Source organism: Lepisma saccharinum, chromosome 25 (assembly GCF_977018435.1).
Source record: "Lepisma saccharinum chromosome 25, izLepSacc3.1, whole genome shotgun sequence".
In the NCBI taxonomy this organism is placed as follows: domain Eukaryota; kingdom Metazoa; phylum Arthropoda; class Insecta; order Zygentoma; family Lepismatidae; genus Lepisma; species Lepisma saccharinum.
Window position 1 is genome coordinate 7,292,431 of NC_139253.1, and position 22,114 is coordinate 7,314,544.

Below are 22,114 nucleotides of genomic sequence, written 5' to 3' on the forward strand. Positions count from 1 at the left end.
ACCCGATGTGTTCAAACTTCCACCACACTCGAAGAACTTTCTTAAAACACGAACAGAGTATTGCTTGGATTGTTTGATGATTCCTTCCGTTCTAAAATCTTTCTTCCAGCAGTCAAGTTTCCAGAGGCAGCACTGTCGCACATATAGGCCTTGGTATATTGATTGTGCCAATGTTGTTGTACAATTAGTAATCATAATTGCATTGCATTTGTTTGCAGAACAAAAAAAAACTTGTTTATGTATTTGATAAGTGGAGTATATGTGTGTGTTGCTTGGTGTATTACATTGAGTTCAATGCACTTGAAAAAATGTGTAATGATATACATGGCTAATTTAAGGAGACATAACATTATAATTTCAATACAAGACTCGTTTTATTTCGGGGTGTAAGGGGTGATTTTCCACGTAGTACACCCAAATGTCACCCTCACTTCCACGTTAGTGCACCCTGGACTGAAGACTAACGAGGCTCTGGCGACTGGCCCCATGGCCAGTATAATTTTGTTTGTGTTGTCCTGTGTTTTGTCCTTATTTGTGCTGAGTGTTCATTGCAGCCTCGGCTTTTAACGAAAGTCAGAACATTTTAATATTTTGTGATTTTATTTAAGCAACGTTAGAGTTATGTGTAATGGTAAGGGGCTGGACCCCGTATAGTGTGACGGGTGCAAAGTAGCCTTAGTGCTGACGCACCCAAAATTTTAAAATCAAAATCAAAATCAAATCGTTTTATTTCGAACTCCACGAGAACAAGTAAATAATTCGAAATATCCAAAATTCGAATTAAGAGAGTTCACTGTACATGCTTTTGTTACAGTATTTCAGAATTTTCAAATTATCCAGTTTTGAATTACCGAATAATTCGAATTATCCATGTTCGAATTATCGAAGAATTCGAATTATCCATGTTCGAATTACCGAATTATACGAATTATCTAAGTCCGATTTACTGAATAATTCGAATTATCCAACTTCGAATTAAAAAGAGTCCACTCTATATAAAATAGTATGTCCGGTCCGTACTCACTGATTAACACTCAACCTAACGCCTGAACTTAGAAACATGAAGGTTTAGGGGTGTTTTCCTCTTATGACGTAAGCAACCACTAAGAAGGAATTCAACCCCTACATGGATCTAGAATCATTCAAAATATTTATAAAAGCCCTCAACAGATGGTGCTGTATGCATTACACATCCCGATAGAAGAAACCACGATCAGGAAACAGTTCCTTATAAACATATTGAGCATAAGAAACACAATACAATACAGCAAGTAACACACACACTTCGTGTGTCAAACGCATACACAAATCCTTAGTTACACAAACAAAAGGAATGCATTTATCAGTACTAATTTAATGTACATCATTGATACACTCAACATGACATTGAAATTAAAAACTCGGAACGTAGTCTTCATGGCGCAATGGAAATAAATAAATTTTACATATTTCAATAACGCAATCGATTGCCTCTAAGAAAAATTGAATGTATACGTATTTTGTTTAGATCTTGTGTTCTTTAACTATAACTTTAACATTGGAGTCCTTAATACTACCCTTCAGAGTTTCATATCTTTCTTGTCCTTGATAAACATTTTGTATTTTATTACTATGTTCATTTCGTAATTTCTTCTTTTACATTGTGCCAGTTGACTATGATTGTATGGGTAAAAGTGCTGTACTTTTGAATTTTCTATATACAGCACTATAAATACTGTTGTAAATAAATCAATATCTCACTTGGTTTCGCCTAGAGTTGCAAATACCTTCTTTATTGTTCCTTGTCCTGTCCTTTACTACAAATGTGTATTATTGTTCTCAATATCGTCGTCTGCCTTCACCCACCTCCAGAGGCACCTCGTGAACGCATGCGGTGCATGCTGCGCATGCGTCAATTGTGGGGAAAAGGACAGCTTGCTCTGCCACGACATTCATGAGCGTTTCTACATTCTAATGTCTTCATATAGGAGAAGTATTTATTTTACACGAGAGCACTCAACTAACCTTATATTACATTTCTTGGATCTGAAGTGAAAGAAAGTAATAATTCTTTTCCCACAATTGACGCATGCGTCACTTCAGATCCAAGAAATGTAATATAAGCTTAGTTCAGCGCTCTCGTGTAAAATAAATACTTCTCCTATATGAAGACATTAGAATGTAGAAACGCTCATGAATGTCGTCGCAGAGCAAGCTGTCCTTTTTCCCACAATTGACACATGCGCAGCATGCACCGCATGCTTTCACGAGATGCCTCTGCCCACCTCTCAAGGCCAATGGCGCGCCTCAGTTATCTTATTACTGAAAGTAACCTTTTAGCTTTACTGAACACCTTATGATCTGCACCGTAAATTTCTTCTGTTCTTCATCCACCGGATTAAACATGGTGCACTTAGTAGTAAAAGTAACTTGGAACCAGATAAAGTAATTGAATTACTAAGCACATATAGTTTGATTCTCACCTACCCTCGCCATTGCACATATTGCGGCAAGGTGTATACCTTTCTTTTTACATGAAGTAAAATATATGCATGTTGAATTTTATATTGTTTTAACCCTTAAAATTTTGAGTGTGCGGTCCGCGCCACTACACCCCTTCCCCAGCTGTGAGCACCCCTGTATGACTTCATATTCGGAATTATCATCCATAAGATATATTACAAGATTCAAATGAAAAGCTTATAAGTCCAATAAAAATTGTAGGCAGACTGTACATGAGGCATCGACTGTCTTTTACAAAACTACCTCAAGGCTGCTACACTAATCAAGTGAGCTTCAAAACGCCATTTTCGTTATTTTAAAGATGGCGCCTCCTGTACACACTTGCACCAATGAAGAGGAGTGGTTTGTTGCCCTTAGTCAGCCTGAAACTTGCAGAAATTTCTCGGCAAATGGAAATTCAATATCTCTGTGCATGCTTATCACACCAGCAAGTTTACTAATGGAGGAGAAAGTTCCACAATGGCCTCAGTTCGCAGGCAGATGGGTGGAAAGGCCCTCACAGTGGCTATCAAGTGACTGCACGTGGAACCCGAAGTCTTATTCTTCTTAAGATATACAGGCACCAACTCAAAGTTGAGATCAGCAATAGGTCTGTGCTAAAATGCAACAAACTTGTGAAACCCTACAGACAGAAATCTTCTAGATAAGAAACAAAAACAAATTAAAGTTTTTATTTGGCTCTCACTTGTACATAAAATACAGCAATATTATTCATTTAACCACTCGATGAGTGACGTTTTGAGGTGTTTATTGATGGCACTCATCATATTGCACAATACAACTAAACCTGTTGCAATGAAGTAATTTCAATCGTGACCTTGGAATTCCTGCAGTTATTGCATACATTATACTGTTCTTTCAATTGTTGCTATTACGCAACAATATATTTATTGTTTTCATATTGCAACATCATGCATGTTGTTACAGCAAGAGGACTCTTACATTCCAATTAAAATTGAAGGACGAGGAAGTTACATCGAACCATACATTCGTAGTGTGAAGGATTATGATGTGTGTATATGTGTTGAAAGGAATGCGTTAGACTTGGTCGTTGTAAATGTCATATTGTCACAATATTATTGTGTATCAGACAATCTCAGCAAGGGTTTGATTTGATTTTGTTATTTAGCATCGTTTTTCTGCAACTTTGGGCTAATGGCGACGGTGAGGATGAGTGATGATATGATAAAATTGATGAAGGGACACGCACAAGGAACGCCAATGACCAGGCCAGGATTCGAAGCTCTGAAAAATCACAAGCTTGTAAAATCAAACCCTGACCTATCTTGTGGGCAATGACGTACTGGCAGCAATGTTAATGTATTACTAGAATGCAAAACAATGAAACGACAGTGTTGCAATATGCAGATATTTAACACCTTAACATCAACAATCTCTAGGTGAATATGTTTATCATAGCCCATGGAAAAACCAATGTGGAAGTCACTAGCGCCAACAAACGGTTGAACGGCAACTTCAAGTCACAAAACCATGGACAAGTAATAGTCCGCGGCCGACATGGAACTCACAAAGTGATTTACTAATTTTAATTAAAATACATGAAGTGTTTTACTTATATTGCATTTTGTGATGTAAAATACTGACAAAAAATTTCATGATACTCATTTTAAACATGGAAGTATTTATTTGATGTTATGTATATATAATGAGTACCTATCAGTATTTCCAATTTATCCGAAGCCAGAAACTGTAAAAGAGTTCATTGCTTATGAAGAGAAAACAACTGACATTAGGATATGTGAATTTCAGTACTCCATTCGCGTGTTCAGTTGTTTGACATTTTTCTGTCTGCATAGTGCAACACTAGCGTATATATTTCGTGTTCGTTTCGTGGATAAATTCACCTTCTACGGTACGTACGTCATCGCAACAAAACAATCCATCTACTCACCCTTTATACTTCAAATAACCTTGGTAAAATCATTCAGCCTGATGAAAGCTTTGTAACGTTGCTGCGTATAAGTAAATCATGCTTGTTTTATGCCATTAAAGTAAATGTATTGCAGCCATCCATCTTTCTTATGCCATACGTCACTCCCCACATCACGCCTCGTAGCGACAGGCCTCAAAACAGGAAACGCCACAAACTCTCTCGCCAGCATTAATTAGTTCCGCAAAGTATGACATAAATGCCTATCCCACTCACAGAGGCACGAAAGGAAGAATAATAGTTAATTACGCCACCACTAGGTGGGGTAAAGGAGGAGGGGGCATCGCACGAGCACAACAAATTAATCAGCACGTTTGGTTTAAGCGGCAAACGTAATAAAACAATATTATAAAAAGTAGGTTAATTGATCATAACTGGGGGAGGCAAGTCTCTGGAAAAACTGCAACTTTTCTTTCCATGCGTTGTTTTTATGATACCATGCGGTCATAAAAATTTCACATGTAGATTGCTGGACTCCACAACCGTTGTAGGAATTCTCAAGGTCATTGGCAGCTGCTTCCAATACCACCTCAGTTCAAACGCTCGGGCTTTCACGAATGCAGAGGTAGAGCGGAATGTCCATAACATTACTTGCATTTGCAGCTTTGGAGCGAGTCAGTACTTCCGATACATCCAAACAACAAGCGAGCCGCTGACGTCATCTGAACCCAGCACCTATCGCTAACCCTCTGCACTGTTGGTAGGCTCGCTAGCACACTCGTGCAGTCTGCTGGAGATGTTCGGAAAGTAATATGACTATCAGAAATGATGAACTCACGTAGCGACAAACCTGGAGCGATTTGGGACACTATATTGTGCTCTCTTGAGTTTTTAAGTCCACTTTATGCACAAATAAGCTAATTGGGACTGGACCTACAGTTTAAAGCGGGATCTGAACCAGTGGCGGCTGGTGGTCTGACTTTATGGGTGTGCCCTTCAGCTTCGTGTCCACAAGAAGTGTTTTATCACCCCTCAAATACCCGCTCCCTTTCTTGCGTACATAATGATGCTAAATGTATTGGCAACCCAAGTTATGACCACCTTTCACTGAAAATGAGGCTATGGGAGAGTTTTATTTCATGAAAAATTTTAAAAATATTACTTTATACAAATTTGAAATACCTTGGTGAATTTTCCGTCGATCGCGAGAAGAGTGATGTTATTGGGTATAGATAATTCAACATTCGATAACCTGACAAAATCTCTAAAGACATAGAAATACCGATCTACAATATTCAATATTATTGTCGATTTGCAAAATATTTAGTAAAATCTTTCTCCCTCGCCCCCTTGATAATAGTGAACAAGAATAATAATAATATTACATACATCAAACAAGCAGGGCCGGGCGACTACCACATGCAGAAAATCAGTTGATTCTGAACCACAGTGCAATGTGCCTCCACCTGGCATCGAACACGTTCCATTGCAACTGCACTGGTCGGTGATGTGATGTACACCCAGAAACATCAGAGGATATTGATACAAAAAAGTCCTAAACGGAAACTTTGTAGACCTGTCGTTACTTATGCACATGGACATAAGTTTTCAGAGAAACCACGAAACAAAAATTATTAGTGGTTAGAAAGATCAAGAGGCTTCCACTTAGCCAAATGGTTGCTCTTGCCTTTGGCGAAAGCGTTCCCGGGTTCGATTAAAAAAAAAATTGGCGTTGACCCAGCGTCATGAGGACAATCGGGAAGCTGCTTGAAAAGATGTAGCGGGCTCCAATTTCGAAAGCCAAGCGGAGATGGGACTCGATGGCTAACGACGTGTCAACCAATGAAATATCGCTTGGCAGAAGGAGCGTATATTCTAGGCTAGGCTACCTGCGAAGCCTGAAGTCCAGAGAATAAAGTACAGGAGAAAAATAGATCAGAAATTGTAAATAAAATTATTCATATCGGTAAGATGATGATGGTGATTCTGGAGTTGGCAACCTCATTTCCTATAAGTTGGCAACCTCATTTCCTATAAGTTGGCAACCTCATTTCCTATGAGTTGGCAACTTCATTTGCTATGAGTTGGCAACTTGATTTCTTATGAGTTGGCAACCTGGTTTCTTATGAGTTGGCAACCTGATTTCTTAGAAGTTGGTAAACTTATTTCTATTCATAGCTTAGGACCACGTGACATAGTGACATAGCCCAGATCTTGGATTCAGTATACGCCACTGCCTGGCAGGCCCTCAGATAGTTGGACTTTAGTCTTAGAAAAGTCTAAGGAGAATAATTTACCCAAGTATAGACCCATTCAATTCGTTTTATTTCCGAGCAAGGTTAAGCAAATGCCGATTTACCACCGACACGAATGCAGAAAAACTACTACCATAAATGAGTAAAATACTTGATATGTTAAACAATATCTTGATATGTTAAACAATTTTGTGTTCCCTCAGATAACATATCGACACCAAGACCTGCTTTCCAGCATAATGGAGCACCTCCACACTGGCATTTGGCAGTCCGGAACATATTGAATGAGGAATTCCCATAAAAATGGATTGGAAGAGATGGCCCAATTCCTTGGCCACCCCGGTCTCCTGACATTACTCCCCTGGATTTCTTCCTGTGGGGGTATATTAAGGACATGGTCTATACAACAAAAGTGACAACTGTGGAACAGCTTTGTGAGAGGATTCGCGGTGCTATTGAGACACAGATGCTCAATAGATGCTGCAGGCAACTTGTAGAGAAATTGAGTATCGGCTCGACATTCTCCGTGCTACTCGTGGGGCACACTTAGAAATTTACTGATTGCACAGACAAAACTTCATACCTATGTGTATTTATTGTTGTATAAATCTTTTGAATGCATTAAATACGTGCGGTACTACAGTCGGTTAAAATTAGGGCATTTCAATTCGGACACCCTGTATTATAAGTGGGAGTAGTTTTGAGGAAGAAAGGGGGTTTGAGGAAGTGTTGTTGGGATGGTAATAAGATCAGACCTAGAAGTGCCACGGACTAGTCTTAAGTAAAAGTCTGTCTTGTTTTTGTGTCGAGACTCTCGCCGACCTCTGTGGCGTTGTGGTTAGCCAAAAGTGGCAGAAAAGCTACGTGGAATAATCTAATTCATTCTATCAATCAATCATTCGAAAATCGTTCATTTCAATCATGTGTGCTGTATTCTAAGTTACTGATAAGAACTGTTCTTGCCGATATTAGAACCCTTGTACAAATTTCTTTCGACAATCATTCACTTCGGTATAACTTGCCGCACTGGTAGATCTTTTAATAATGTACACAGTTCAATTAGCATGCTTTGCACTGAATAGTCTCTTGTAGTCGGCCGACTTCTGCCATCAAAGGGTGGAATATACCGTAGGAGGTATTTCTCTGTTTGTACTGTGACTTGTCAGACCGGCGTCAGATCCGGCGAGAGCAATAAGAGTGTACCGAGCTGGTTTTCTAACGAACGACCGACAAAGCGAGATTTTCCATTCGCAAAGGTTAAGTATTTCATCCATTTCCATTAGTGTAGCACACGAGACAAAAGCAAACAGATTTCTATCTTCCTCTTTACATTGTAAGTTTTCACTTCATGATATTCACGTTGGTTCAAGTGTGTAACAGAACGATCATGAACCACCAGGAGTAAATTTCATAATTGGGTTTTCAGAAATGGCAACTCTGATTTCAAAGGACATAATGAAGTGGATTTTCTACATTCACCACGTGGAATTCACAAATTGAACTTACTTCAATATCGATACAAGGATATCTCCATCAAATGTTTCAATGTAGTTTATGTAATTTACGAAGTAGGATTCTTCTTCTTCTTCTTCTTCTTCTTTTGTCCCTGTCAGCATTATCTTGTCGACTTTGGACATCGTTATTGTTTTTTTTATTTCTTTTAATGTTTTCTTCTAAAGTTGGCAGTTAGTCTCACAAATTAATCGGAATCACAAATATATAACAATTATGATAAATAATTCACTTTTTTTTGTCCATTTTGCTGTTTCTTAAAAATCACTTTATATTTCAAGTCTACATTTTCGAGAATATGCATACAGCATCCATATTAATGAAGGGGATAAATCTGTTAAAATGGATGATAGTGATATTGGAAATGGAATTTTTAAACGTTGAAAACCTTTGTAGAGTATGATTTGTTGATCTGAATAGATTGGACATTCTAGAATTAAATGTTGAGCATCAGGATTATTATTGCCACATTTACAATTTTCTTGAGTTTTAATTTTTATTTTTGCTAAATGTGCTGGTGTACGTACGTGTCCTGTTCTTAATCTATTAATAAAAACTATGACTTGCCGTGGGAGTGTGTATGAATTGAACCAAGGGACTTTAGATTTAAATTCTGCAATCCATCTATATGTGTTGCCCACAAACTTAAATTGATCTTTGCACCATTCATTCCATTGTTCCATAAGTTTGATTTTTACTCGTGGTAATAAATCAGTATACATTAACCTATTGAAACTTATGAGTTGTAAATCTCTGGCCTGTTTAGCGTATATGTCCACTCTATCATTTCCTACATTAGTATCATGTGCTTTGACATAACTGAATTGTATGTCAATGTTTCTTTTGCAAGCAAGTTGAATTTGTTGAATAATTAAAATAATAAGATATGATTGGTGACATAATTTGGGATAGGATGTAGATAATGCTTGAAGAACACTCAGCGAATCTGTAAGGAGAAGGATTTTTTTAAAGTCTTCCGCTATTCCATATTGTAAGGCTTTGTATAGGGCGTAACTTTCCGCAGTAAAAATAGATGAATCTATAGGTAATCTAAATTGTTGATAAATGTTTTTTGTAGGAATTGCAAACTAAAAATCATAAAGTTTAATTACAAGATAAGTATATGCAGGTTAGTCACTATCCTGACATTATCAGTGATAGGCAAATTACAGAAATTAAGATTAAAGAACAATAAACATTTGCACAAGAGAAAATATAATTAATAACAATAAATATCAGTGCAATGGGAAAGGACGTGTCAATCTTAACATTGCAGAGTATAAAAGGCAATAAAAGCAATACTTGTCAATGAATAATCTTCACAAATTATCAAATATCTGTGTATATACCTAATTATAAGCCTTTCTGTGTCATAGTCTGTATATAATAATCAGTGGCGTGCGGTGACCTTTTCCATTGGGGAAGCAGGTCCCGAAAAATTAAGAAAACAAGAATTCATTGCTTCTACATGGTTATACTGAAAAAATGAGCACTCTCCCTGATACTGTTTCCTTTAACGTCTCTAAGGGGAAAGATGAATGTTCTGGCGCAGTTGTTCGTTTTTTTCGAATTTCAGTTGGTCTGTTGTCAAACAGACGATCGCGGATGATTGAAAGAATTTTAAAGATTTTTACACATTAATATTCACAAGTCCAGTTTGGCACCACGTAGTTCTTCCCGTAGTAAATAGTAAACAATGCCAACACTAAAGTTTCTGAAGCAAACAACTAGAAATCTACCCGCCCGAAAAACACTAATTTCTCACCTCGCAAAGCGGTTGAAAAAGTGTGACCGCCGCCAGCGAGTTTTACCAACTCTATTTGGCGGATGTGTCCATGGACATGTTAGCTGTCGTAATACACCGAACCCTCGGAAACGTTTATCTTCACATAGAATGTGTCATCCGTATGTCAGCAATCATAGTTTTGTATTTCTTCTGTGTTTTGAAACTTTATAGTTTATTTATGAATATAAATTTTAACTAGCTTGCTATGCTACATCGCTAACAGTATACAGTACACTTGGACACTTAATCGTGCAGTTCGCAACATTGAGGACATCAACAGACTGAACCGATGGTACTCTGGCTTTCTTTCAGCCCTTGCGGGTTGGAAAACAAAATTTCCCTCCACATTACGTATCCTACCATTGGATTCTTCAAGGTCGCCTGTTGATTTTTCGGGCCCTTGCTGGCATCGCAGGCTACAGGCTGGCCAGGGTGATGTTACGCAGATGTTTCGTCAACACGCCACGAGAGGGTGTTGATGGCCCCATATAAAAAAAGGACGAACCTTGGAGGCTTGCAGGTTGATTCTGTTGAGGCAACCGACACTGAAGAAATAATGAAACACCAAAAGTAAAAAAGAAGTAATTTTGTAACAGTTCTGCTGTGTGCCAGCACTGCTGGCCTTGCTGTACCGGAGTGGACGCGCATGATAATATTAATAGACGTGCATACATTTGGTATGTACTACAATTCACATTGAACCAGTGCGTAGTTGGAGATTGGTTTGTTCATTGAACTCTCCAGCCTAACTATTGCCTATTTTTGAGGGAGCAGGAAAAGGTTTATTATCCATTTTGCGTTGACTCATCTCACCCAACAGGATAATAGGGCTTGCCCCGAGTTGATATTTTCCTGGAGATGAGGCCTTGCTCGAAAAAAGGTTTATTATCCATATATTCTTCTTCCGTTGCTGTTACGTTAATATGTTAGTATTTAATAAGCCCTTAATTATAATTTTGATATTTTTCTATCACACTACGTATATAATAATAATAATAATCGCGTGTTTTGTCAGTATCAGAATTATAGTAGATGTTCTTTTACTTGCCATTTATATTCTATTGCCACTGCAATCGGAGATGTTTTCCTCTGTTGATGGCAAATAAATAAATTGCGTTAACAATGTGCAAATAAGCTTAGAAGAAAATTTCTGTGGAGAACTGAATAAAATATGCTATATCTTTAAAAATGTACTAATTTGCAAATAAGTAAATATGCTTGTCGAAAGGACAGTGGAGGTTGATGGCGAATTCACTTTCGTACATAAAGTTTAGATGGAGGCGCATGAAACACAATATGTAGCAACTCTGTAAACTTGGTCCCGAGTCATGTTCCTCTGTCCACCTGTTTGGAGAAGTAAGGAAAGGTACTGTTGGCAGTTGCTTATCTATTTTACCTTCTTTAAGTTTAACCCGGACTTTATCAATTACGTTTGTTGGAAATTTAGCTATTTTCGAAACGGCGCCAAGGAATCAAACTGAAATGGATACTTTCTGATTGAGCATTTTCATATTTAGTAAAATGGGCGGCTTCTACTTATTGAAACGCCCATAGAAAAAAACAAAAAACAACAACAAATTATTCATTTCCAAATGAGGGACGTAAAGAGACTCACGGGGACACCGGGGCTAATACCCCAATTACTGCTATTACAGTGGCTGGATATACGAATACAAAAAAATCCGTAATTTTAGCGTATGAGGTGTAACGAAGTATAATTAACTTTATTAAAGATGTTTGTTTTTTTATAAATGCTAGAGACGAATAGTACAAAATAACTAATAAAGTAGATACTGTGAAATGCATTATTTACTCATTAACAACTTAATATTAATTACAATGCTTACATTATAGATTAAATTTATTATTATTTACGTAAAAAATTGATTACTATGTTAAATTTATTTTATTTTTGACATCGTTAGTTCCAGTAGAAAGCAAAGCAAGACCACTAAGACGTTCCTGACTTATAGTACCTAGTAAAGAGTATTCTTTATTATTTTTTATTTAGAAAACAATCCAGTGTTGCCACTCGAAGGGAAATATCCCTTTTGCAGGGATATTTGAACCAAATTTTGAGCGAATTTGAGGAAATTTGAAGACGTCGGAATCAATTTTAGCACAGATTTAGGTTTAAGTTTAAATTTTTGCTGTTACTTAATTTCCACTCCTTTAAGTATAAGCCTATATTTATTTATATTTCTGTTTTGCCACTTGGAAAGGGAAATTTTGCCCCTTGGAAAGGGAAGTTTTGCTCATTGAAAAGGGAAATTGTGCCCCCTGAAAAGGAAACTTTTATCCCTTGGAGAGGGAAATTTTGCTCCTTGGAAAGGGAAATTTTGCCCTCAGACTGTGGCAACACTGAAACAATCTCCCTGTATTTGCTTCTGTGAGAGGAACAGGAAGGTACACTTACCGGCAATAAAATTGGCACACCTATTTCCTGTTTTATGTGCGTTGCCTAACTCTACGGCTATAGCAGAACTTCCTATTAAAACACATTGCAGTATTTCATAATCTAGGTCTCATTGTTATTGCCGGCGACTACGCATGAAACAAGGATACACATCAGGATAACTGGAAATCACTTAACTATGTTACCGTATATCACTGGAAGATGCGCAAGCTCCTTCAAATTATTCATGTCCTTTATCTTGAGTTTGAAAGAACATCTGATAATATTTGTGACTGAAATACATATTTGGAAATGTTTTTGCACTTTTTTTCAGGTTCTTTGCGAATCTCAGTGTCAAAATCTTGACAAAAAGAAGGTTGTTTCTCTTTCTGTGTCTAGAACTGCTTTCATGCCTTTAAAACGATTATCCAGTTGTGGGCAAATTGGGTCTATCCACGTGTAAAATATTGATACGTTGAACCAGCTCCCTCGGTTGGCAAGTCTTTGGTCCCGAGAGAGTTGACCTAAGAGCTTCTTCATTTTTTTGATTCTTTTGTCAGAGAATTCACTTAAAAACCTCATGCTTGGCACATATTTTCATCATTTAAAGTGATTCAAACGTTCCCCGAAGCTTTGTCATTTCTATTAGAGCATTCCAAGACAACATGTAACCATGTCAAGAGAGTGTTCTTGTAATAACTTAAAAGTGACATTGTTCTGCTTCAACATTACATTTAACAGCCAATAATAAAATGAAACTGAAAGATTTAATTTTCTCCTTAAGGCCGAGGGGACCCACTTCCTTAATTTGAATTCCTGCTTGTTAATATTACATAAGAAAAACTTTCAAAACATCAAAAGCCTCTCTTTAAGAACATACGTTAAAACTTTTTATCTTCCTACTCGTCGTGTTGGATTAAGTGTTTCGAGAGTTGGGTTTGGCATATTTTTTGTTGAAGATTTTTAGTCTTGCCATCGCTTCTGAACTGTTTAATAATAATAATAATAATAAAAAGAGCAGGGCCCTTTCCACGGTTACCTTCTACAACACTAAGAACCAAATTTAAATTATGACTAACGCAATTTTGAGGTGCATTATTATTATTATTATTATTATTATTATTATTATTATTACTTTGGTACGTACACCGATTTCCCGGACAGCGTTCCAAATTCTTACTTAATTGTGTTAACACCTCCATTATTTTATCACGTTAGTATTTTTTGCTTGGCATGGTGAGAAATCGTAGCATAATTACTACAGGCATGGAACTATACAAAAACCACCAGGTTTACTAGAATCAGCCTGCAGTGGCCAGTCTAACAGAAACATAAGTCAAGAAAACCCATTATGGTCTTCCGGACATTCGGGCCCCCGGTGCCCCAGCCTGGTTACACCCCTGTTCGAAATGTCAGTCATTTTGAAACACGACCACCATATTTCCAGTATCAGATATTTGATGTTATCCCTTTCTGAAACTACTTTCCGAATGTAATCCTACATTTGCGCAAAGTAAATAATTTTCTATTAAGAAATGCATTGGAGCAGACTGGAAGAAACATATTCAATATATTGTATTATCTACCGGGAGTATCTACAAAAATTACGTTTATTTACAAATATTAAGTAGAATCGAAAATTTGATTGTTAATCAAGAATTGAGGCATTACACGTGAATATATAACTGTTGCTTCGTGCACTGAAAAAAGCAATATTCTTCACAGAACGGGCAATGCCCTTTTGCAGAATATCCTCGTGTCCTTGTCCTATTGATTTTGAAGAAAGAAAAAACAACAGAAGATAGGAATGCCACTGAACACATTCACACATAGGCACACACGCAAAAACATTTCTGAGATAGCGTCACGTTTGCACAGTGCTGTGGCCACAGGCATTTAAACGACTTAAAAAAAGGAATGTCATTGTGCCTAGTCTGTGAAGCGTAGCTTTTAGCTTCAGGACTACGTGATGTACTAACGTGTAGAAAGTGGTCATGTTCCTTCTTCGCATTTATCTGCTCAATTTATATCGTGTGTGCGTTCGAATCCTAATTCCGAATATCTAGTGAAATTGGAAGTCTGCATCCGTTACCTAAAACTTGAATCCTGCATCATATTGAATCTGGAATCTTGCATCAAATACCTGAATCATGCTGAAAATATCTCTCCCGAGTTATTATGAAAAATAATTTGATATGAATGGTGAAGAATTCTTATCATTATATTTGAAGCAACATATTTTCAATTTTAAAGGAATTCCTACCTAAAATCTGCTGATCTTTTGGAAACATTACAGTGCCAATATATTACAATAAAGGTTATTACATAACCTTATGCAGATACCTAATTGGCAAGTCTGTCTTGTTGCCAGACTCGTAATATCTAGCGACCACTCAGGATGTAACAAATATGTCGACGATAGGATACTTTACAAGCATCAACAACTGTTAATAAACCTCCTATATAAATAAAATATATGCGGAGAATTGCAGTTTGAATATTTCTTCAATTGTGGCCAAGTTAAAAACAGGAAGAAGAAGAAGAAGTTAAAACCAAAACCTTGTACAAGATAACATAAGTCAATGTATTGGTAATAAACTTATAGTGAAGGTGTATAATAGAGACTTTCCCTTGTACTATACGTCCTTGGAGGGTTCATTAGAATCTCTTCGCTCACCATTAAAGAAGCAGACGTCAACCGTCTAGTGACAGAGTGTCACTTGTGGGTATAATGTGGCTGAAATGGCTGAACTGAAACGTTGATACTCAGGGATATGTCTCATGTAGTTTCATAGAGTAGTAGCTCTTAGGGAGAATTCACACCGAAGAGACACGCGACAGGTGACACGAGAGTTACACACCAAAAGACAATCTGCACGCGACACACGACACTTGTTTCTTGCTCAGTTCGCATGATGATACCGATATAATTGCATTAATCAGTTTTTTAGTGACTCGAAAAAAAGTAACAAGAGACATTGTTACATATAAATCGCCAAATCGCATTGTAAAAATTTGTGCAAGTTATTGAAACTTGGGAGAGGCATTTTGTGCATGAGAAACGGAGAAATAATATGCACTCACCTCGAACTGTATACGCTAGACTTTAAAGCCTGGATAAAGCGAAGACCTAAACACTAGAGAAATGATTCTCAACCTTCTTGAAACCAAGGCCCGGGATTTTCTTTTTAAAGTCAATGCCCTTATGCATAAATTAACATGTCCCCATGAAATTAAATATTGAAAAATAAATTCTAGCATAATCATAAAGAGTAATAATAGTTTGATTAAGTGTAGGATTGTTGACAAATATAAAAATAAGGATGACGAAGTGGTAACGTCGTCTCCTTGTAATTAAGTGATCCCTGATTCGGTGGAGACACTGGGCATATCCAGTTCTGATTAGTCTATTTGCGCATAAAATTGACTCAAATATGATATTAGGATTGTGTTATTTGTCAACCACTTTCAGCAGAACCTTTCGCAGCTTAGTATAGCTGATACGAGGGCCGGCGGTTGAGAAACAATGCACTACAGTACTTTACCACCTTGACTAATCTATTTTGGACTAAAGTGCGTCTATGAGCTGGCTTTTTAAAATAAAAGCAATCACGTCCTAAATGGCCAAAATAGGCCTCTTTACACGATTTTGAAAGAAAATTACAGCAGATAACTGCATCAAAAAACTTGATAAAGCGAAAAGAACGTTGCGTTTAAATCTTAAAACACTGTACATATCGATACTTTATTATATCAACAAATTAGAGCTTCAAACATGTTGTAAGGCCTCCAGTTGGGCTTTCTTATAGAGTCTAAATATAGCTCGTTGGAATGAAGCATTCACTGCACATACGCGAACAATTAACTGAGGCGATACGATGCACGGTATTCAGAAAACAGCACAGTCCGAGCGACACGCAAGCGACATGAGACACGTGCAGCTTGTCGTGTCGCCTTGGTTCGAAAGGTTCAATTGATTATTGAGTGTTGTATGTCGCGTGTCTCTTCGGGCGCTTGAGGATTTCAACAATCGAACGTAGTCTTGTGCGGCCTGTCATGCTGCAATGGTGTGGAACGTTGTTGTTGATTGGCTCGTTCCCAAGCGGCATGTGTCGCCTGTCGCTTCGGTCTGAAATCTCCCTCATTGAGCTGTCAGACCGACGCGACATTCGACAAGTGACACGAGGGTTTCACATAGAGGTGACAAGTGACAAACAACAGGGGCCTCAACCGGCCCACATACACTGCGCATGCGCTACCAACAAACCTAACCGGCACAATGCACGATTAGAGAACGGAGCAATACGTGCAGCTTGTCATGTCACCTTGATACGAAAGGTTGCATTTATTTCTGAATGTTCGTTTCCTAGTGTCACTTGTCGTTTCGGTCTGAAAGCTCTCATGGTCTCCCTTAGATGAGGTTACTATGCATATTTTAAGGGGCAATACAGGAGTGAAGGAATTATTGATTAATTGGGTCTATTTTACTTCGCTTCTCTGTCACTTTTAACTATTCGCGAAGATGGGAATGCGTGGTGATATGATGAAATTCATGAAGGCACACTTACAAGGAATGCCTATGCCCAGACCGGGATTCGTTAGAACCCGGGATCCTGGCGTCTTAGCGCAAGAGAGTGTATCCGTCACGGAGGCTAAAGTGAAGGAATAAATATGCCCAGGCTCAGAGGCTTATCTGGAATTTTCCATCCTTGGGGGGGGGGGGGGGGTTAAGTTGGTATTTTGGAAAGTGAAGGGGTAAATTTAGAGCCAAAATGACTATAAATTGGGCCTTTGTGAAAACAATTTGGTGGGGAGGGAGTGTTAAGGGTGTGTGGATTAATCACTGGATCCTGACACGATCCCTCCTTACTTGGTTGGTTCATTTAATGTCGCTTGTATGTAATCATTAGGTTAATCATGAAAATATAATATAAGAAATGTCAAGGTAGTAGAAGAAACCTTCCCTAGCATTCACTGAGCTACCATCCTAACATTTGCCAGAAATGACTGAGGAAAACCACAAAGAAACCTCATCAAGTCAGGGAGAGATTAGAATTCATATTGAGGTTTTGTTTTAAGTCCACTTTATGCACAGGAAGGCTAATCGGGACTGGAACTATAGTGTAAAGTGAGATCCGAACCATTATGTGCCTCCACCGGGTGTCAAACCCGGGACCCCTGGATTACAAGACGACGTTATCACTACGCCATCGGGAGGCCCTAGATTAGAATTTATATCATCCCTAATATGCTTTACTATTCCTTCTGTTTCTTTTTGCATAATATTTTTTGGTTAATCGCGACGATGAGGATTGACGGATTCGAACCTGAGGCGTCTGGCATCGTAGTGCGTTACGATGACGTCACGGAGGTCAGCATTTCGAGTCTACACCTTTGACAACTCTCTTGAAGTTTTCGAATGTGGTATTCTTTACAGCCTTCCTCTGAAAAAAAGCATCCTCCTGCAATCAAACTATTCCGGGGGGGGGGGGGGGTTATGACCAACCCCTCCCTCGAACACTCCACTACCGGTAGGGGCAATATGTCCGTATTTAAGATCACCTGTATGCGCGATACCGATAAATTCAACTGTGTATTAGTTATGCTTAAAACAAACTCGATTAATCCATTTGCCCGTTATTAACACAATCAAAGTATACTTAATCTTCTAGTATGTACAAGGGTGCCAACTGTTGAAAAACATTGTGTTCTTATAAGTTTAAAAAAATCATAAATCCTCTTATAAATCCCATCATGATGATCATGCACACCAACAATGCACGCCTACTTATTTTTTAAATATCTGTTCCATACCGATTTCAATAAGCACTCCACTGCGATTCACAATAACAAATATAATAATAACAATTAACAATACTAATTATTGGGTGGGCTCGGCCCCCCCAGGTCCCATGTACGTTGGCGCCACTGTTCTTGTAAATGTGTAGTAATAAAAAATTAAAAAAATGGTACTTACATGGAAGAGAAGACTCCTTTGAGCCGAGGCGGTCGATGCTGCTCATTTTCCCTTTTTATTTCGGTATGGGCCACCTCCTCATGGTTTGGGCTCCAATACCGTTTCCTCCTGAGGCACAGAATTTTGGCTGCTTTTCCGGAAAACACTTCAATGCCGAAAAACCACGAAACGATAACGAAGAAGCACTCTTCGAACAGAGGACGCACAACACCAAGATTAAGTAACATAAAACAAAAAATCACATCTAGTTCGGCTATTAAAACACTGAAGATTGTATCAAAAGCAGCGGGACTGCACTGGTAAATCACTCGCACATGATCGTATTGTGATATGTATCCGCCACTGTACACATTAATGTAAGCTTCAAAGGATTATCCACAGTTGCTTCTTACACGCTAGCAAATGTTTTTCCTTCTGGTGTCAACACACGTCCAGCACTTGTCAAGGTGTGTTGGCTGTGCTTCGGTGAAAAACACACTGCACGATTCTCAGCTGTTAGCCTTCTGGCATTGCAGACAGCTACTCTCGTACCAAACCGTTCTTGCGATCTGGAAAGAATGAAGAGAAGAATTGACTTGCCGAACAGATATCACCTTACTTAACACTACAACACTTTAACGTAGACCAAGTTCATCTAATTTTTAACTTAAAACGTGCAAGGGCAAAGCTGAGTCAACAAAGTAAGACATTTAAACGTGTGGGGCAAGAGCAGACGACTCAGCGAACGGCCTCCGGTTGGCTCGTCCCAGCCTACGAAAGTGATTCGCTTGAAGTTACGTGTGCAAGGGCAAAGGATGCAATAATCGGGCACCGTTAATCACTCGCGGCTATTGCCAGAACAATTTCTTGCGCTGTTCCTCACTCCTGACTTCTTCGGAACGGGAATTTACACAAATTAGCTGTTTTCAAATGTTTCTTTCTTTAACCGTTACACCAAGTAATGGATTTTTATGTACAAGTATTTTCTTAGGAAATCCTTTTCGACTGCATTGATGATTTTTTAGTTAAACCTTTCGAAACATTTTTAGTAACAGAAACGAATTTATACATATAGTTGTAACTGACAATGTATACGAGGCTGTGAATATAATTTGAAATCACAGACATGACCTTTTAAAATATAAATCGTATTCAGTGTTTAAAGTTCCTTCGAAATGTATAATGTCAAATGTCATACCGTATAGTGTTATGTTTCACATCACTAAAGATTAACTAAAGAAAATACTACTTTATGTACATAAGCATGGTTAGAAATAAAATTTAATGCCTTATTGACAACTATGGAAATCACAAAAGGCAATGAACCAACCTCATCTGACTCATGTCCCTTTCTTGGCCTTAGTGCAAGATCTTATCTAGATTGCATTTCATTTTATTTACCCACATTACTTTAGCTGGGTTACTAATAAAGAAGTTGTGGTGCTCGAGACATATGACGTCATCAAGATGGCCGTCAGGCAATCGCGTTCCTTTGCATTTAAATGGTGATAATATTAATAATGTTAATCAAAAAATTAAAATCAAAGAAAAATATTTACTCAAGAAAATGAATTTCACTTTAAATTTAATTCTTCCCAAAGTTTAAGTCCCGGTTAGCATATTTAAGCAGAAAATGGACTAAAATGTCAAGAAAATACTTAAAATGCTCCAAAATAGCATAGATATCGTCGAGAAGAACGTTGTACTAGAAAATAAGCTTAGGTCTAATATACATAAAATTAGTGACAAAATTCTCCAATCGCACACAGAAAAAAGTTTGTTTGATATAGCGAAATAAGTCAAAATTGCCAAAATTTAGTACAGGCTACCAAATTTGTTGATTGCGGTTACCAAAAAAGCTTAACCAATGCGAACAAATTCGATGTTTCTGTGCAAGAATATATTTATAAACGGCTAGAATTATTGTAGAATTTTATTGTAGGGATATTATTTAATAACTGTACTTTTCGCATAGTCTGATTATTTTCACTGTTTAATTTGGGAGGGACTGCAACCTGCATCATTCATCCCCTTTTTATTGATTGATTGATTTGGTTCAGTTTATTTCGCTTTTCTGCCACTTATGGCTAACAGCGAAGATGAGGATGAGCAATGATATATTGAAATTGATGAAGGGCAGTAACCAAGAACACTCATGCCCAGGTCGAGACCCCTGGCGTCGTAGCGCGCTGTGCTAACCACTCCAACACTGAGGTCGGCTTATCCTCTTGCATATGCCCTTGGGTGGGTGCGTGAATATACCATTAAATTTTATTATAAAAACATCAAAAATATGAACTGGTAAATGCGTTTCTTATGGAGATCGAGCAAGATTATGCAATGTAAGATTACACAAACATCCGGTTGTTTACAATGGATATATAACGGCAAGACACTCGGACAGAATGCATATTCTTGAAGTTTCATGTGTTCAGATACAGTTACCCTACCCTACTCCATTTTCTTCTTTGAACTGGACCATCAATCGCGTGATGCGTAGAGAGAAACACCTCTGGCAGGCAGGAAAGTCGTAAATTGTGTAACAATTAAGATTTTTCCTACTGTATAAAATAATGTTCGCCATTTCCTGTGAGAAATCTCTGGCATTGGGCAAAAAATGATTCCTTCGAGAAATTCTGAAGATGGGTGCACCAAAACAGGACACTACGCAAAAGTTCATAACATTTTTTTGGAGGTGGATAACATTGATTATGAATATATAATACAGGGTGATTCAAAAGTCCAGCAACTACTTTATTAGAGCAGGTAGTGAAAAATGGAAGGAAGGAACGTTGTTGACAATATGAGGATTTCTATGTAATTTGCCTGAATTTTCAACATAGAATGCACAGTTGTTGAGACGAGCCTCAATGATAACAAAAAATGCTTTGTTGCCACATACGTTGTCCTCAAAATAAAAGTTCCCACAACTTTTCACTCCTTCCTTCCTATGCTCGTGTTCTCATTTGAAAAATACAACAAAAATAAATACAATATGGCGCCCTTTATATAAACTATCTTCTTACTGCGATGAATAACTGAACGATATTCTTTGAAGAAAAGGCATACACATTGGTTGTAAGATAATTACGTATTCTGGGAATAATGTTTGCTATAAAGAATGTTTTCAAACTTGCTAATCTGGACTTGTCACTGCATTTCATGCTTCACACATAAAAAGCTGAAAGCGAAAGTCTTAAAATAAAAATTTCTTTATTCCTTATAAGCATGGTGTGACATTTAGTGAATTTTCTAAACAAATTTTTGTTTTAAGTCCACTTTATGCAACCCAGAACTTAAGGGGAGTCATGCATAGCCGCAAGAGAACACACATGAACCGGAATTGCAAGGAGAGCGCCATCAGAGCGATGCGCTCGCAGACGTTGATACTGCAATCCAGTCGAGCGGCAAACGGACAGGGCGGAACATGCGCCGCTCTTGTCTGCGCATGCGCAACGACGGGCTGCGCAAAGCCTTCTAATATCGACACCATCAAGTATTTGGATCAAATTTATGTAAATATATTTTTTAAAGATTTCAATAATTTTTAGTTTTATATACAAACGTTTAAAGTAAAATAGGGCAAGCAGCATCATATTGTGACTCACCGTTATCTTCCAAATTCAATTTTTCGAAATTTAAAATGGTGGATATTATTCAAAATTTATGTATGTTCCACACCTCCGATTTTGGGTGATTTTTCTCTCGAGGTACAGAGGGTCCCAAGGAATGTAATAAAACAGAAATTAGCTTTACATTTTTTCCCCCTTATTTTCCAAAATAAGGCCCAACTTTCCTATATTAAAAATATTTGTTT

General features: G+C 37.8%; 1 protein-coding gene across 2 annotated transcripts in view; it reads right to left on the reverse strand.

Annotated features, from left to right (window-relative positions):
- LOC145978691 (uncharacterized) overlaps positions 1 to 18,768 on the reverse strand; it is a 450,589-nt gene extending 431,821 nt beyond the window's left edge. The window contains exon 1 of one of the 2 annotated variants that reach the window (XM_083111475.1): positions 18,319 to 18,768. In XM_083111475.1, the coding sequence (XP_082967601.1) occupies positions 18,319 to 18,545 (227 nt within the window). In that variant the 5' untranslated portion in view covers positions 18,546 to 18,768. The remainder of the gene's footprint in view (positions 1 to 18,318) is intronic. The other variant, XM_083111481.1, reaches the window with a different exon arrangement.
- Between the last annotated feature and the right edge of the window lie 3,346 nt (positions 18,769 to 22,114).